This window comes from Salvelinus namaycush, chromosome 25 (assembly GCF_016432855.1).
Source record: "Salvelinus namaycush isolate Seneca chromosome 25, SaNama_1.0, whole genome shotgun sequence".
Taxonomy (NCBI): domain Eukaryota; kingdom Metazoa; phylum Chordata; class Actinopteri; order Salmoniformes; family Salmonidae; genus Salvelinus; species Salvelinus namaycush.
Genome location: NC_052331.1, coordinates 14484367 through 14503985, shown reverse-complemented (window position 1 = coordinate 14503985; position 19619 = coordinate 14484367). Strand labels below are relative to the sequence as shown.

The following is a 19619-nucleotide window of genomic DNA, read 5'->3' as shown; positions in this document are numbered from 1 at the left end:
TGGAACCTGGTTCCCCTGTGGGTGGCCTATGCCCACCCATGGCTGCACCCCTGCCCAGTCATGTAAAATCCATAGATTAGGGCCTAATGAATTTATTTATATATCCTTATATACATATCCTTATGAACTGTATATCGTTGAAATTGTTGCATTTATATTTTTGTTCAGTTTAGTATTATAGTATGTCTTGTGTGCCAAATGGAGGAACATATCTCTGGATATGATACATGTTCTAACAATTCCTTCCACTTAGTGCTGACTTTGATTTACTCTCCTGTTGACAATCCCCTCAGGCAAACATCAGTGATAGTCACATACTCCAACGTAGAGTTGCTTTGTCTTGCATTGAATTGGAGTGCACTGATATGGTCTTGATTCACATCACAAAACGGCATGATAGATGGTCAGTGTTACACACACACATTACATTGAGCTAAGTCACACTCTGCTTATTTGTCTATGGCAGGTTTGTTTGATTTGGGACGTTGGGCATGTTTTGTTCTTTAGAGCCACTCTCAGCTTGCTGGATGCGGCAGGCACACAAGATTGACCCAATAGCATTTGCAAGAACCTCATTGAATGTATGAGCTTTCCAGTTTCTGCATTTCATAACAGTATAATAGTTATAGCCTACTTTATTCATTCACATAATCACTGTCATAAGAGATATTACATTATGAGTGACACTGAGTGAAACTGTTCTGAATACTTTTTTCAGATCCAGGAAGTGAATTTCTATTTAACTTCCTTAATTGAAAACTGAATTGACCCCAACCCTGTGAGGCGAGTGACCCACATAGACACTCACATCACACACCATCTGTGTTGTTCTTGTCTCTCCTCCAGTCGATAAGCCTGGGGTGCTGGTGCTGGAGGTCCTGTCAGTCCAGGAGGAGAGCTGCATGCAGCTGGCCCTGTGTGAGCAACACCACCCCCATGCTACAGGCCACCACAGGCCTCCATTCAACACCAACACCACTATGACAAGACCTGAACAGCACAATCCCTCTGCTACAGACCACACCCCTCTTCTCTCCACCTCAAACAGAGCTCGGGTCCTGGTACTGTTCAGTAAGGAGACGACTGCTCAGCTCATGCCTGCGCCTCGAGACCTCATCCATATATACCCACCATGGTGAGAGAGCATTAGTCTGCAATAGTTAATAATGCAAAGTTATGGTGTCAAGTAATCACTTTAATATTGAAAGGGGAAATGCCCAAGTCATTGTTATCTACACATCTTCCTCATGCAGCAAAACTATAGTCATTGTTTCCTGCACTTGTCTTTTCCTACTATCACTGACTTTGCTGATAATTACAATAAACAGGATTATTTGGGAAATCGTTCTTCTTCCAAAGCATGTAAACGTTTTAATCAAATTATTATATTAATCTGACTATCCGCAATATTCGCATTGTGTAAAAGTACTCACTGTAAGCAGTCTATTGACAAGGTATGACAGCAATTCATGCTTTGGTTTAGTTTCCCTGGCACTGTTTCCACATGCTACATTTTTAGCATTTGTGGCACAAATCCCATTCAAGTCATGGGACCGATATTAGCATTTTTCACGCACCATGTCCAAATCATCCAAAAGTATCTAAAATTGATTGTGAAGCTCAACAAAGTCACTTATACAGTGCATTTGGAAAGTATTCAGACCCCTTCCCTTTTTCCACATGTTACGTTACAGCCTTGTTCTAAAATGGATTAAATAAATCATTTCCCTCATCCATCTACAGTACCCCATAATGACAAAGCGAAAACAGGTTTTTAGAAATGTTTGCAAATGTACCCTGAGAGGATCTGCGGAGAAGAATGGGAGAAACTCCCCAAATACAGGTGTGCCACGCTTGTAGCGTCCCCAAGAAGACTCAATGCTGTAATCTTTGCCAACAAATTACTGAGTAAAGGGTCTGAATACTTATGTAAATGTGATATTTAAGTTTTTATAAAAAATTAAAAAAAATCTCCCCAATTTCATGGTATCCAATTGGTAGTTACAGTCTTGTCCCATCGCTACAACTTCCGTACGGACACGGGAGAGGCGAAGGTCGAGAGCCGTGCGTCCTCCGAAACACAACCCAGCCAAGCCGCACTGCTTCTTGACACAACGCCCGCTTAACCCGGAAGCCAGCCGCACCAATGTGTCGGAGGAAACACCGTACACCTGACGACCGTGTCAGCGTGCATTGCGCCTGGCCCGCCACAGGAGTCACTAGTACGCGATGGGATAGGAACATCCATGCCGGCCAAACCCTCCCCTAACCCGGACGACGCTGGGCCAATTGTGCGCCGCCCCATGGGTCTCCCGGTTGCGGCCAGCTGCAACAGAGCCTGGACTCAAACCAGAATATCTAGTGGCATAGCTAACATTGCGATGCAGTGCCTTAGACCACTGTGCCACTCAGAAGGCCCCAGTCTTATTTTTAATGTTTAAAAATGTCTACCTGTTTTTGCTTTGTTATTATGGGGTATTGTGTGTAGATTGATAACGGGAAAAAACGATTTATTCAATTTTAGAATACGGCTGTAATGTAACAAAATGTGGAAATAGTCAAGGGGTCTGAATACTTTCTGAATGCACTGTAGATGATTTGAATATGCCTGAAAAATGCTAATAACAGTCACATGACTTGAATGCTAAAACATTTGCATGTGAAAACAGTGCCAGGGAAACTAAACCAAACCATGCATTGCTGTCATACCTTGTACATTGACTGCTTACATGGTAAGGAAACCAATGCCATTTTGTAATGTTAATTTGGGTGAACTATCCCTTTAAGATGAATACACTAATTGTAAGTCACTCTGGATAAGAGCATTTGCTAAATGACTAAAATGTTAAATGTAAATCTCAATTATATTTTCTAATATAGGCCTACCTGTACTTTCTGTTTCAAAATGTGTTATAATGCGTTACTGGAACTTATGCAATGGTGTAGTGTATACACAGAGTAGTTGGGGTGTGTGAAGTTGTTTGGGAGCAAGGCAGAGGCTGGTTCCAGCTGTTGGGGGTTTAGTTTGGGAGTCCAGCATGCAGCTCTGGAATATCCAGGCTCTGAGCTAGCCTGGCGGAAGTCCAAGGGCCTACTCGGTGCTCTGACGTCAAAAGCTGCTCAAGGGAATGCTGCTTCGGATACCTCTTCCTGGCAGTGGAGTAGTTAGGTCATTTCCAGCAATCCGGCCCGGGAAAAAACACTGGGCTTTTTTTCTGGAGCATTTGGGAACAGAGTGGAAGAAGTCAAGAGGACAGGATTGAAAACACATGCGGCTCTTATTGCGCACACACACAGTGTAGTGTATCAGTGGTTTAGCAATATCATAGCAGTTCTCTTTTCTCTGTATTGTTTTTCACCAGCAGTGGAGAAGAGTAGTCTCCCACTGACTTATTGAAAGCAAAATAATTTATACTGAACAAAAATATAAACGCAACATGTAAAGTGCTGGTCCTGTATTTTTTTTAGCTGAAATACAAGTTCTCAGAAATGTTCCATATGCACAAAAAGCGTATTTCTCTCAAATTTTGGGCACAAGATAATCCATCCACCTGACAGGTGTGGCATATCAAGAAGCTGATTAAACAGCATAATCATTACATAGGGGCACCTTGTGCTGTGGACAATAAAAGGCTACTCTAAAATGTGCAATGTCACAGATGTCTCAAGTTTTGAGGGAGTGTGCAAATGGCATGCTGATTGCAGGAATGTCCACCAGAGCTATTGCCAGAGAATTGAATGTTAATTTCTCTACAATAAGCCGCCTCCAATGTCGTAGAGAATTTGGCAGTATCTCCAACCGACCTTATATGAACTGTAACTCATTTAAATTGTTGAATGTTGCGTTTATATATTTTTTCCAGTGTATAACCCACAGAATCTGCTCTTTATACCCAATTTCATATTTTGGTAATGAGATGTAGACCAACTATTAATCTAGCTTATTTGCCTATTGCTGAACCTCGTAGCCATTCATTCTCTTACATTTCAAATCAAAGTTTATTTGTTACGTGCGCCGAATACAACAGGTAGACCTTACAGTGAAATGCTTACTTACAGGCTCTAATCAACAGTGCAAAAAATGTATTAGGTGAACAATAGGTAAGTAAATAAATAAAAACAACAGTAAAAAAGACAGTGAAAAATCACAGTAGCGAGGCTATAACAGTAGCCAAAAAGAACAGCCAAAAGTGGAAAAACCCAGGAATTCATCAAATTAGCGATGCTGGTAAAATTGATCTTTTGTCTATCAGCTTCCTGTGTGACACGTGAATTGTTCCCTCCCCATACTCCTTCACTGAGTGGGCCGGGCCCCTCCCTCCTTCCGCCTCCCACTCCTTGTGAGTGGGCAGAGAGCACAGACAGCCAGCAGCAGAGCGGAAATACCTGCAGACATTATTCACCTCACTGACTCGGCCTCTGACGACAGCAGCCGCTCCTTAACCTAACTACCTGTCTGATGACACGTAGTGAACGTGCACTAGTTCCCAACAGTCACCTGCACTGTGCAGGGTCACACTTCCTGTTGCTCCTTTAGGATAGCCTTGACACTGATAGATTAAATGTAGAAAACAGGTTTTTCAAAACCTTGATACTGACACTAATTGAGTGTGCTGAAGCACCCTATTTATATTCAGAGGCTTTATTAACATTGATAAGTCTTAGGCTAAATGATAACTAAAACATTGCACGTGTGGAACTAGAGTGTGTGCACTTGTTCACTTCTGGACAACATTTAAAACAAGCTATTATTTATAATTTCCTGATGATTGACACTACCAGAAATGTGCACCTACTGAATATTAGATAACATATTTTTTTTAAGTTGACTCAATTACCTCAAATATCAAATCTGTTATATTGAAAGCAACTGTAGTCTACATTGTATGAAGTGTGATTTTATTACCCTGGCTCCTCCATCATATCACCAGTCAGAGGCAGGCTGGGACATGTAAGCTGAAGCCACAGAGACTGCGGTTGACCCTGAGTCAACTATAAGCCATGTTATTACCTATGTCACATCAAAAATAAATATTGAGTCAGACCTTTGTATCATCCACATAATAAACACTTAGAGAAATAATGCGATCTGAATTAGATGGATTGTTTTCAAAGGATGGACATTGTCTGGTAAATTATTGTTCAGATGGGCATGAAGTGAATATTCTTAACAAGCTGAAATGCTTGACTGTTGATAAAACATATTTTTTTTTTTAAAGTATTTTTCTCTAACTACTTGATTAATGTGAGTATGGTTTCTCCTGATATAAAAGGGAAACAAAAAATAGACATTGATCAGCCTCTTTACATGCAAAGGATCATCAAATGACATGCAATGCACACATTTCCTTTCTAGTTTTATTAAGCCCCAACTGAAATGTACGTAGGCTGCTATTCTGAATTTGAATTGAGGGTGTTTATAAAAAATAACAGGAAGAAAGAAAGTGTTAACAACCATATAAAAAACAGAGCTCCACTTTCTCTGAGGGATTTGGAGCGTACTGTGAAGCATGTTTGGTCAGGCTTGTCGCTTTTCACAGTATCCTGAACAGCCTGTCTGAATTCACTGTTGTGGAAAATGCAGCTTTCTATACAGCGAAAGATTCCAAACTTATCAGTTCAATTGTATTTTTCCATGGAGCATGGGGGCAGGCTAACCCACCTGAATCTGCTACGTGCCTGGGGGTAGGGTGTTTAGAGAGTGAGGAGACCGATGGAGGTGGAGGCGGCTGCCTGCTTATCAATCGATCTACATTTGACATTCATCATATGTCTTCTTCAGCCTTCCTGCTACTGCAGTCTTATGCAAGAACAGAGCCCCCCTAAATCTATACTTTTAGTTTACTCAATCTTTCCACTCCTTTTAACCTGAATGTTGCGTGTGTGACAGATGACCGAGTCAAATACCATCTATAGTTTTCTGTCAATTTACTAAACGAGATTTGGTACAACACAACTTCTACTCTATATTTCAAAATTAACCCTTTTTTTCTCTACAGGCAAAGTCTCATGATTGAGGGCCAACATAATAGCATTATTCTCAACACACACTTCAGCCAGAAGGTCTACTCTGACACCAAACAAACCAGCATGTCCCTCCCCAGAGCCCTGGTCCCAGTAGAGAGATGCAGCCCATACTCTCTGACCAGGTCATTTGGCCAGCTTGAGATCAACAAGACTTCACCAGAGGGAGATGGCACGGTCAAACAGGTGGGTTGGGTTTCACTATATTTACTGGCAGATATTCCACCTAGAATGGACAATAAAGTTATATTCTATTGATGTTAACCCAGGTTTGATTAGCCCTATTATTTTGGGGTCTGCACTACACAGTCACAATCAGTACCAGTGGGGTAAAGTACAGTGTGGGCTAACCTGCTATGTCGTCAGTGTCTCAAATCTTAATTCAGTAACACAAATTTTCTCCCATGTTTGTCCAGGTACAATATGATGTCCATGTCCAATAAGTGTGTTTTTTTTCCTCTATCCAAATGTCTGCCCTCCAGTCTTTATGCAGCCAGGGAGGCCCAGGTGCAGCCAGCAGCGGAGGGTGTCACTCCCTCCTAGAGGCCATCGAGGGCCTGGGCCAGGCTGGGTCAGTGGGGCAGGATGTGGAGGTGGTGGTCCAGAGGGTCTACTGTACCCCTATCAGGGAGCGCTCCACTGGGACTTCACTCAAGTCCAGAGCTCCTGGCAGATCCCCTAGAGTGCCGACTCCTCTCCAGAAGGGCAAGAGCAGGTAGAGTTCAGCAACATGTCTTATCTTTTGTCTGATATCTTGTTTCATCTACCATGAAGTCCCCATGAGGTTGAATATGATGGCCTGTTGTGAGTGTTTACATGGTAAACTAACTGTAAAGCCGGGCGTACACTACAAGATTTTGGCCCCGATTTAGTTGTCCCAGACAAGTTTATGAGATCCGAGACAAAATTCCCCTACTCGGGTCGTGCGGTCGTATCTACTCTCGTTTAATGTGAGCAGGTCAGAGACACAATCTGAGGGCTACTGATCCCGTCTTTGAGTTGTCCCAGACGTGCCGTAGTTTGAGATGTGCAACAAGTTTTGAGAACGGTGATCAGCAATAGCCAATGAGGGCTTTCAGATAAGAAGCCAGTGAGGTGACGACGTTGTATCTCATCACCCAGAATGTGGAGATACTTGAGCAGGGGCGATGACTACTACTAGTATGCGTTTGTAGCCTACTTGCCTTTAACCAAAGCCAAAGTGTCTCGTTGCTTGTGAACTTCAGAGCTGTAATGTTATTTAATTAAAAATGTATTGGCTAGATATTTCTGACTGGAAACATTTGAGGCTGCTTTGAGTCAGGCTCGTTTTAGCTATGTTAACAATCTAATCACATTGTTTTCACGAGACAACGGGGTATGTAGAATCCTCACGAAGGGAAGAATCTTGTAGCGTGTGACATGTGTGTGCCATATTTTTTAGTGTGCGCACCACCAGGTTGTCAAGACAAAAAACTACAGGAAAGACGCTTGAGAGGCTCAGCGATGTTAGGGTTTAGTTTACTGCTCTACGGCAAGATATGAGTTGCCACAATGTTTGTTCTTCAAATTATGTATTTTATTAAAACAGAAACATTTAGTAAATAGCTCACATTGTCTTGAGAAATAAATTAAAGGTTTTGTTTTCACAGTTTTTTTCAGGTTTTCGATCTTAATCACTTTTTTATAGAAAACAACTAAATTGGATGTTCTAAGTTCACAACAATGCTTAAACCACAACAGGAGACCACTTTTGAGGTCTGGGAAAGATCTGAGAAATTTTGATTCTAGTGCACACCTACTAGCAAGAGGCTGTTGAGGCTGTTTTTGTAGCACATGCAATGGTAGAGTTTGCAAAACAAATACCCACTGGATTGAAAATAATTATCATTTAGCCAGGTAAGCATAGTTTACTTTGTAGTTAACATTTAGTTGAAAAGGTTTTTGGGAAAGCCTTTCCATCTCCAAGAAGACTGTTTTCATTAGCATCATCGCTAACAGCTACACAAATTGGAAGATCTGCACAACGCACACACACAGACGGGCATTCTCATTGCCTTTTCAGAAAGTTGCAGGAAATATGAATCTCAGATGCATTCTGTTAATGTCTTATGATAAACTTGGGCTTATTTAATTCATTTTCAATGCATATAGTTGATTCCCTACTAAGGTCAATATATTTTTTAATATTGTTGATTTCCGTTTTTATGCCTGGATTCTGTGAGGACACAACATTTCCAAAATTTGGACCAGAATGAGGCTCTCCATATACCTATTGTTCCTGCAATGATGATTTAAAAAAATAAATAAAATAATAATATTTAACCTTTATTTTACTAGGAAAGTCAGTTAATAAGAACAAATTCTTATTTACGATGACGGCCTACGTCGGCCAAACCCAGACAACGCTGGACCAATTGTGCATTGCCTTATGGGACACCCAATCACGGCCGGTTGTGATACAGGCTGGTATCGAATATTGCCTACTACTTTAATGATTTTTCTATTGGCAAGATTAGCAAATGTAGGCATGACAACAAGTTCTGAATCTACACATCCATACATAACTGACCAAATTATGCAAGGCAAACATTGTAATTTTGAATTCTGTAAATTGAGTATGGAAAATGTGAAATAATTATCAACAATGACATGCTGCCTGGGTCTGACGACTTGGATGGAGAATTACTAAGGATAATAGCGGACTATATTGCCACTCCTATTTCCCCTCTCTTTTATCTAAGCCTACAGGAAATCGTGTGCCCTCAGGCCTGGAGGAAAGCAAAAGTCTTTCCGCACCCTTTACTGGCTCAAACAGCCGACCAATCAACCTGTTACTAACCCTAAGTAAACTTTTGGAAAAATGGTGTTTAACCGGATACAATGCTATTTCACAAACAAATTAACAACAGACTTTCAGCATGCTTATAGGGAAGGGCATTCAACCTTACACAAATGACTGATTTTTGGATGAGAGAAATTGATAAGAAGATTGTGGGAGCTGTTTTGTTAGACTTGTTAGGAATACATGTGTGTTATGGCTTTATATCCCCTGCTATATTGTGGATCGAGATACCTGTCTAACAGGAGTTACAGGAGTTACTTGTCTAACAGGACACAGAGGGTGTTTTTTAATGTAAGCCCCCAACATAATCTAGGTAGAATCAGGCATTCTCCAGGGCAGCTCTTAAGGCCCCTTCATTTTTTCAGTCTTTACTAATGACCTGCCACCTGCTAAATTACAAAATGTAAATGTAAAAATGTAATGGTAGAGAACTTCAGAGAAAGATGTGAATCGCTTTCCATTTTCTTATGCTTACTGAAGCCCAAACTGTGTGTTGGCTATATACAGTGGGGAGAACAAGTATTTGATACACTGCCGATTTTGCAGGTTTTCCTACTTACAAAGCATGTAGAGGTCTGTAATTTTTATCATAGGTACACTTCAACTGTGAGAGACGGAATCTAAAACAAAAATCCAGAAAATCACATTGTATGATTTTTAAGTAATTCATTTGCATTTTATTGCATGACATAAGTATTTGATACATCAGAAAAGCAGAACTTAATATTTGGTACAGAAACCTTTGTTTGCAATTACAGAGATCATACGTTTCCTGTAGTTCTTGACCAGGTTTGCACACACTGCAGCAGGGATTTTGGCCCACTCCTCCATACAGACCTTCTCCAGATCCTTCAGGTTTCGGGGCTGTCGCTGGGCAATACGGACTTTCAGCTCCCTCCAAAGATATTCTATTGGGTTCAGGTCTGGAGACTGGCTAGGCCACTCCAGGACCTTGAGATGCTTCTTACGGAGCCACTCCTTAGTTGCCCTGGCTGTGTGTTTCGGGTCGTTGTCATGCTGGAAGACCCAGCCACGACCCATCTTCAATGCTCTTACTGAGGGAAGGAGGTTGTTGGCCAAGATCTTGCGATACATGGCCCCATCCATCCTCCCCTCAATACGGTGCAGTCGTCCTGTCCCCTTTGCAGAAAACCATCCCCAAAGAATGATGTTTCCACCTCCATGCTTCACGGTTGGGATGGTGTTCTTGGGGTTGTACTCATCCTTCTTCTTCCTCCAAACACGGCGAGTGGCGTTTAGACCAAAAAGCTCTATTTTTGTCTCATCAGACCACATGACCTTCTCCCATTCCTCCTCTGGATCATCCAGATGGTCATTGGCAAACTTCAGACGGGCCTGGACATGCGCTGGCTTGAGCAGGGGGACCTTGCGTGCGCTGCAGGATTTTAATCCATGACGGCGTAGTGTGTTACTAATGGTTTTCTTTGAGACTGTGGTCCCAGCTCTCTTCAGGTCATTGACCAGGTCCTGCCGTGTAGTTCTGGGCTGATCCCTCACCTTCCTCATGATCATTGATGCCCCACGAGGTGAGATCTTGCATGGAGCCCCAGACCGAGGGTGATTGACCGTCATCTTGAACTTCTTCCATTTTCTAATAATTGCGCCAACAGTTGTTGCCTTCTCACCAAGCTGCTTGCCTATTGTCCTGTAGCCCATCCCAGCCTTGTGCAGGTCTACAATTTTATCCCTGATGTCCTTACACAGCTCTCTGGTCTTGGCCATTGTGGAGAGGTTGGAGTCTGTTTGATTGAGTGTGTGGACAGGTGTCTTTTATACAGGTAACGAGTTCAAACAGGTGCAGTTAATACAGGTAATGAGTGGAGAACAGGAGGGCCTCTTAAAGAAAAACTAACAGGTCTGTGAGAGCCGGAATTCTTACTGGTTGGTAGGTGATCAAATACTTATGTCATGCAATAAAATGCAAATTAATTACTTAAAAATCATACAATGTGATTTTCTGGATTTTTGTTTTAGATTCCGTCTCACAGTTGAAGTGTACCTATGATAAAAAATTACAGACCTCTAGATGCTTTGTAAGTAGGAAAACCTGCAAAATCGGCAGTGTATCAAATACTTGTTCTCCCCACTGTAGGCTGATACTTCCCTCTTTTGATTATGTCACTTTCTAATGCCATTTTGGTTCTTGATCATATGCAATGTTTATGCCATTGTTTATTCTTTCCTGCAGCAAGTTCCTCTCCTTGGACATTTGCCTCTCCTTGGTGGCATCATGTGCCCCAGCTTAGTTCTTAGCTATTGTTAAAGTAATTGTCCAGTATAAATCTGTAATATTCTGTTAACTCATACTCAAATAATGTTGTTGACTCATCCTATATTTGCCTTTGTAGCCAACTCATAAATATGAGAAGAAAAAAAAGCTAACATCAACAGACCATTTCAAAAATGCTTGCTATTTCCTCATAGGATGATGTCATCCTCCCAAGGAAGGATGAGCTGGCCAATCAGCGGACTATTCGCACAAATATTTTTATTGACGGTATACACCCACAGTGTTCTTTTGTTGTGGTATGCCCACACCATTCCAACACAGATAAGCTGCTTTTTAAAGTACTTAATTACAATTTCTTGTAAGGAAAACTATTTTACGCATATTGTTATTAATTATTAAGTCATATTTCATAGAAATCTGGAAACACTGGACAGTTAGCTGAACAGACCCCCTCCACAGAGGGCTGTCTCTTTACTCTCCAGCCATATGGCATTGCTTGACAAAGGAAACAAACATTTATAATTGAAGCCAGACCTGCTGTGCTGTCGTGATCCACCAGGCCAATTCTCTGGAACAAAAGACGACATGTTGTTGAGCTCCAGGGAGGGTCCTGCTGGGTCCTGGTTGCAGCAGAAGGCCATAGATGAGGAATGAGGGGATGCCCAGTAATGCCCACTGGCCACAGGGTGGCACAACGCTGCCTAACCTATAGCTTCCAGGAGGGCCAGCAATAACCTTTGATTGACTAGCAGACTACATAAAACCAATTTCTATTTAATTACCTTGTTCAGAGAGCGAATGGCTATTTGCTTGAGGGGAAAGCTTGTTTTTTTTTAGCTGTTTTTATGTTAGGCAGACTTGACAGTTGCCTGAACATGGAACCTGGACTGGAGCTCTTGATAGAATGGATGGTCGTTGAGAGTACTAGTAGTAGTTCCCTTTATTATCCCACAATGGGAAATTGGTTTGCGGCAGTTTTCAAGAGACAAACATGAAAATCATAACATCAAATATATATCACTAAAATACATCTATACTGAACAAAAATATAAAGGCAACATGTGAAGTGTTGGTTTCATAAGGTGAAATAAAATATCCCAGAAATTTGCCATAAGGACAAAAAGCTTTTCTCCCCAAAAAATGGTGCACAAATTTGTTTACATCCCTGTTAATGAGCATTTCTCTTTTGCCATGATAATTCATCCAACTGTCAGGTGTGGCATATCAGAAGCTGATTTAAACAGCATCATCATTACACAGCTGCACCTTGTGCTGGGGACAATAACAGGCCACTCTAAAATGTGCAGTTTTGTCACACAACACAATGCCACAGATGTCTCAAATTTTGAGGGAGCGTGCAATTGGCATGCTGACTGCAGGTATGTCCACCAGAGCTGTTGCCAGAGCATTGAATATCCATTTCGCAACCATAAGCCGCCTTCAACGTCATTTTAGAGAATTTGGCAGTACGTCCAACCGGCCTCACAACCGTAGACCACGTGTAAACCATGCCAGCCCAGGACCTCCACATCCGGCTTGTTCACCAGCGGAATTTTCTGAGACCAGCCACCCGGACAGCTGATGAAATTGTGGGTTTGTACAACCAAAGAATTTCTGCACATATTGTCAGAAACTGTCTCAGGGAAGCTTATCTGCATGCTCGTCGTCCTCACCAGAGTCGTGACCTTACTGCAGTATGGTCACTGCAGTCACTGTGTATGGCGTCGTGTGGGCAAGCGGTTTGCTGATGTGGGGTTATAGCATACAGACAACGAACACAATTGCATTTTAGCGATAGCAATTTGAATGCACAGAGATACCGTGATCCTTGTCATCCGCCGCCATCACCTCATGTTTCAGCATGCTAATGCACGGCTCCATGTTGCAAAGCAAAGTACACAATTCCTGGAGTACACAAAAGTACACAAATGTCCCAGTTTTTCCATGGCTTGCATACTCACCGGACATGTCACCCATTGAGCATGTTTGGGATGCTCTGGATCAACATGTACGACAGCGTATTCTAGTTCCCGCTAATATCCAGCGACTTCGCACAGCCATTGAAGAGGATTGGGACAATATTCCGCAGGCCACAATCTACAGCCTGATCAACTCCATGTCGAAGGCGATGTGTTGCGCTGCATGAGGCAAAAGGTGGTCACACCAGATACTGACTGGTTTTCTGATCTACACCCCTACCTTTTTTTTAAGGTGTCTGTGACCAACAGATGCATATCTGTTTTCCCAGTCATGTAAAATCTGTAAATTAGGGCCTAATTAATTTATTTCAATTGAATGATTTCCTTATTTGAACTGTAACTGAATTTGTTCGGTGTGTGTGTATATACAAATTGCACTGGATGGACTGGAATAAAGTGCTGGGATGTGCAAGCATGGCTTCTGCCATTTGAAGTATTATGTTTCTTTAGGAGCCATATTGTTGAATTGCTGCCATGCTTTATTACTTTTAATCAGCCATTAGTCATATAATTGAATCCAAGATATCATTGACAATTATTACACTCAAACTGTAGGTGACTTTTTAAAATTACTTTTATTGAGGGATGGGATCCGAGGCAGGGTGTGGAGGGGGATCACTGTGAGCTGCACGTGGGGACTGGAGTGGTATTTTAGGGTGGTACTGGAGTGGTATATTAGGGTAGAAGGGGAGTCCTGGTCAGCTGACTAGGCTGTCACTAATTGACTGACCGGCAGGAGTAATTTGACACCTCAGCTCCTGTCCCCTTTGCTCCTGCCATGCTGCTACAGCTGGTAAGCAAACACCACCTCTCACAGGAAACACATGCACGCACACTTTGTAACACAGTGCACAGCCTTCAGCCGACTGCCTCACTAGTCAACAACCAGATTGAGCTGGCTCAGGTGGGGGTGTGTCCTGGATGTGGCCATGAGGTCTGGAATTTCAGAATGAACGCATGCCTGCCTCTGCTTGAGTCTGTTAGTCAGTGTCCGTATTGCACACTTTGTTGAGGAATAAGAATTTGCCCAATTGTAACATTTTTCTTCCCATTTAGTCAATTTAAATGATAATGTAGTAATGTGTACTTTGGGTGTAGTAATCCAACATTTGAAATCTTTGTTCTGTTATTTTAATTTAGTGTTCATTTTAGGCAGTCATTATTGAGGGATTGGGAGCGGAGTTTTTTTTAATTTTATTTTTTAGAAATATAGGTTAGTGCAATGTAGGCTTAGTCCATAATCCACTGGCCCAACGTCCCCATTAAGTGATCAAAGGAAGTAGGATGAGTGACCTATGGACCTCTGTTTCCCTCTCCCCAATTTATATCTCACTATTCTGGGTAGCCACTTTTCTCTCGTCCTTTTTGTTGTTCGATTTTATAGCCTGTTCCTTTCACATACACAGGGGAGAGAGGAAACCAGGATTATATTTATGCTAGAAGATGTTTAGTTCCAGTAAATTCAGAATTGAATAAACAAGAAGATTAACTGTTTGCAGGGAGGGAGTGGGGAAAAGAGAAGGTGGGGTAGGAGGAGAGGCAGAAGAGAAGACAAGATGAGGGGGAAAGGAGAGGGAGGGAGTGAGGAGAAGGACAGCATGGGGAAGGAGAGGAGGAGGAGGCTGGCTATTTTCACAGAGCTTGGAACACAATGTGCTGCAGGGATCCTGTTACAAGCATGTTTATCACTCTGCGACGTGATTGGTGGACGGTGCAGAGGAAGGAATCCCTCCTCAATGCCCCCTGTCAATGAGGCCTCTCGGCTGTGTTAATGTGTGGGTCTCTTACTTACTGTGAGGCCAAGTGGTGTGTGTGAGTGTGTGTATATAAGAAGGTGTGTGTGTGTATTTGGACAAGCTCAATGGATCGTAATTCCTGGAAGAACCACCGAGTTGCTGAGAGTTCTTGTGATTGCTCACAATAACAAATGCTGAAATCAGCCCGTGACTGAAACTGAGTGGTACTGGAAAAGGCTAAAAAGAGGCTGAATGGGGTATAGTTTTAGTTTAGGGGCTGGATAGATGGGTGGTTATGTCAAGATGGTAATACCACAAGACTCCCTCTCTCCTTTCTCCCAACTCTCTCTATCTCTTCACCGATCAGCTTTCACTTTAGGATTTCAGGTTTGAACAGGCTCTGCTGTCAAAAAAAAAGAAGAGAAACCTGTGTAGGCTAAGTTTTGTGCCGCAGTTGACTTTAAAACAGCGACTGTTTACACTGGACAAAATTAGCTATTCCAGTTAAGACTATTTTATGCATGCTCTTATTTTAGATCTCTGTGGTTGTTTTTCAACATTTGGAAGATAGAAGTTTAGTCAGAAAAATGATACATCTCCCAAATTAATGTAGCTATTAATGTGTATTTGGTGGAAAATATGCACTAAGATAAACAAATGCACAAATGTCTTGACCGGAGCACAGAGATACTAGCTGACATATGTCAACACTATATTTAGTGTCACTGTAAACAATTTAATATTAAACTGCTTCTCTGTCCCTCCCTGTGTTGTTTTATTAATCATATTAGACTTAATACAGATAGGACTACACTCTTATAACTGAATGCAGCATAACTACGCATGGAGGATGATTATCTGATTACAGTGCAGTCGGAAAGTATTCAGACCCCTTGACTTTTTCCACGTTTTGTTACTTTACAGCCTTATTCTAAAATTGATGAGATTATTGTTGTTTTAATCCATCTACACACAATTGAAAAAGCAAAAATAGTTTTTTAGACTTTTTTTGCAAATGTATTAATAATAAAAAAGCAGGTAACTAAGTATTCAGACCCTTTGCTATGAGACTCGAAATTGAGCTCAGGTGCATCCTGTTTCCATTGATCATCGTTGAGATGTTTCTACAACTTGATTGGAGTCCACCTGTGGTAAATTCAATTGATTGGACATGATTTGGAAAGGCACACAACTGTCTATATAAGGTCCCACATTTGACAGTGCATGTCAGAGCAAATACCAAGCCATGAGGTCGAAGGAATTGTCCGTAGAGCTATGAGACAGGATTGTGTCGAGGCACAGATCTGGGGAAGGGTGCCAAAAAATGGCTGCAGCATGGAAGGATCCTAAGAACATAGTGGCCTCCATCATTCTGAAATGGAAGAAGTTTGGAACCGCCAAGACTCCTCCTAGAGCTGGCCGCCCTGCCAAACTGAGCAATCGGGGGAGAAGGGCTTTGGTCAGGGAGGTGACCAAGAACCCGATGGTCACTGACAGAGCTCCAGAGATCCTCTGTGGGGATGGGAGAACCTTCTAGAAGGAAAACCATCTCTGCAGCACTCCACCAATCAGGCCTTTATGGTAGAGTGATCAGACGGAAGCCACTCCTCAGTAAAACGCACACGACGGCCTACTTGAAGTTTGCCAAAAGGCACCTGAAGGACTCTCGGACCATGAGAAACAAGATTCTCTGGTCTGATGAAACCTAAGATTGAAGTATTTTGCCTGAATTCCAAGTGTCACGTCTGGTGGAAACATGGCACCATCCCTACTGTGAAGCATGGTGGTGGCAGCATCATGCTGTGGGGATGTTTTTCAGCGGCAGGGACTGGAAGACTGGTCAGGATCGAGGGAAAGATGAACGGAGCAAAGTACAGAGATCCTTGATGAAAACCTGCTCCAGAGTGCTCAAGACCTCCGACTGGGGTGAAGGTTCACCTTCCAACAGGACAACGACCATAAGCACACAGCCAAGACAACGCAGGAGTGTCTCTGAATGTCCTTGAGCGGCCCAGCCAGAGCCTGGAGTTGAACAGGATTGAAAATCTCAGGATTGATCTGAATAAAGCTGTGCAGAGATACATTTTTTATAATTTATTTGCTAAAAAATGTTATTGTGTGTAGATTGATGAGGGGGGGAAAACAATTTAATACATTTTAGAATAAAGCTGTAACCTAACAAAATGTGGAAAAAGTCTAGGTCTGAATACTTTCCAAATGCACTGATTGATAGATGCCCCGTGTCTTAAACGGTGTTTAGTCACGATCAGTATTCTGATTAGGATAACTTTAGATTGCTTCACCCAAGAGCAGTGTTTTGGCTTGATCTGATTGACAGCAGAGGATAATATTTACCACGCAAAAGTTCAATTACTCCCCTTAGGTCATCGTTAGATGAATTACCTGACAAATTGTTTTCCCTAAAATCTGTATGTTGTTAATGGAGATACACTGAGTATATCAAACCTTTGGAACAATTTCCTAATAATGAGTCGCACCTCCCCTTTGCCATGAGAACAGCCTCAATTCGTCGGGGCATGGACTCTACAAGGTGTCGAAAGCGTTCCACAGGGATGCTGGCTCATGTTGACTCCAATGCTTTCCACAGTTGTCAAGTTTGCTGGATGTCCTTTGGGTGGTGGACCATTCTTGATACACATGGGAAACGGTTGAGCGTGAGAAACCAGCAGCATTGCAGTTCTTGACACAAACCGGTGCGCCTGGCACCTACGACCATACCCCGTTCAAAGTCACTTTTGTCTTGCCAATTCACCCTCTGAATAGCACACACAATGCATGTCTCAATACTTAAAAATCCTTATTTAACTTGTCTCCTCCCCTTCATCTACACTGATTTTGGAGTTGATTTAATTAACAAGTGACATAAATAAGGGATCATAGCATTCACCGTAATTCACATGATCAGTTCTAAATGTTTTGTATGCTCTCTGTATATTGCCATGAAATACATCATGATCCACATATTCAGACTTTTTCAGACATTCCCCATGGACCTCCCATGTATGCAGTTCCATAATTTAACTGAAAACAAAACTTTGCCTTATTGAGTGATTAAAACTTTGCCTTATAGTGTAGAAGAATGTTTCTTCTTTGATAACCTGTAAGTAGGTTATGGATTGGTAATTGTCAACAATAAAACACTGTACTGTTCCCTAGCAACGTGGTATGATGTAGATGAGAAATAAACACAGACCAATGTTTACCAACACAGTTTATATAGCCAAGCAGGTGGCTGGAATGGAAACTAACAGACTCAAAACGTTCCTAGTGTCTGGGAAATGCAAATGCATGGTTAGCCTTGAACTTTCGTCTGTTACACACCTCTCCTTCCTACTCCTCCCACTGTTTTTCCTCCCCCTCTCCTGACGGAGGGTATAGAGCACTAAGAGTCCACTCCCCCCTCTGGTATCTTTTAACTTGGATTTATGAACAGCACTGTTTACCCTCTAAGGACTGGTACAGTACAGAGGCTGTGTCTGGACTTGAAGGGCTGACTTGAACTCCTGTCTTTTTCTGCTATCTCCTTCTGCCAAAGTCTCTTGCTAACTCATATTAACTCCTCCTGTTGACTCCCTCTGATATCCCTCTGTTAGTCCTAGTAACTCCTTCTGACTACTTCTAGTAACTCCTTCTGACACCTTCTAGAAACTCCTTATGATACCGGTTTTACAGCTGCACCACCGAGAGCATCCTGACGGGTTGCATCACTGCCTGGTATGGCAACTGCTCGGCCTCCGACCGCAAGGCACTACAGCCACCCTCTTCTACGCTGCTGCTACTCTCAGTTATTATCTATGTATAGTCACTGTAATAACTCTACCTACGTGTACATATTACCTCAATTACCTCGACACCAGTGCCCCCGCACATTGACTCTGTTCCGGTACCCCCTGTATATAGGCCCGCTATTGTTATTTACTGCTGCTCTTTAATTATTTGTTATTCTTATCTCATATTTTTTTTTTGTGTGGTATTTTCTTAAATCTGCATCGTTGGTTAGGGGCTTGTAAGTAAGCGTTTCACTGTTAGGTCTACACCTGTTGTATTCGGCGCATGTGACAAATACAATTTCGTTTGAACTCCTTCTGATACCTCCTAGTAACTCCTTCTGCTATCTCCTAGTAATTCCTTCTGCTATCTCCTTCTCTTCCTTGGTTGATGAGAGCAGCAGAGTTCTGTGGCAGAACAGCACATCTTGTTTACTAGGCCAACGGCTCTCAATCTCAGCAGCCAGCCTGTCAAACCAACCTCCAACACCTCAACTTTAAAATGTCAATACAAGCCCAAATCACAAAGCTTTGGGTTTGGTTCATAATGTTTGTTCAGTTAATGTTATATTCTTACACCCTCACCAACACACATTAATATACCAATACAGATTTTAAATAATAGTCAATGGACTGGCAAATGACTAACTTGTCTTGCAACCCTCAGTTTATTTCACAAAATTTTACCTGTTTCTATGAGGCCCAGGCTGTGTGTTACGTTCTCCCTGTGTTTGTGTGTTCCAGGCTGTGTGCGCTGGTCCAGGACGGCTATGGGATGTTCAGCATGGTCCAGCTCCACCCTCTGCCGTCTGAGGACCCTCTCCACCTCTACACCAGGAAGTGGGAGGGCCGGACCTGCGTCCTGCGAGCCATCAAAGTGGTGCAGCGGGTCACTCGGGAAAGGTGAGAGAGTCACACACACACACTGAGGCCTTTCATTTGAACTTCAACCCAGGGCTACAGACTATTGTTAGCCAGAGGTATGTATTTTCCTGTATTAAGATTAAAATTAAAATA

The 19619-nt window shown here is 42.3% G+C and overlaps 1 protein-coding gene across 1 annotated transcript in view; it reads left to right on the top strand.

Annotated features, from left to right (window-relative positions):
* spidr (scaffold protein involved in DNA repair) overlaps positions 1-19619 on the top strand; it is a 73804-nt gene that overhangs the window by 32962 nt on the left and 21223 nt on the right. The window contains exons 8-11 of the mRNA XM_038963963.1: positions 847-1135; positions 6000-6210; positions 6507-6739; positions 19347-19505. Of these exons, the coding sequence (XP_038819891.1) occupies positions 847-1135; positions 6000-6210; positions 6507-6739; positions 19347-19505 (892 nt within the window). The remainder of the gene's footprint in view (positions 1-846; positions 1136-5999; positions 6211-6506; positions 6740-19346; positions 19506-19619) is intronic.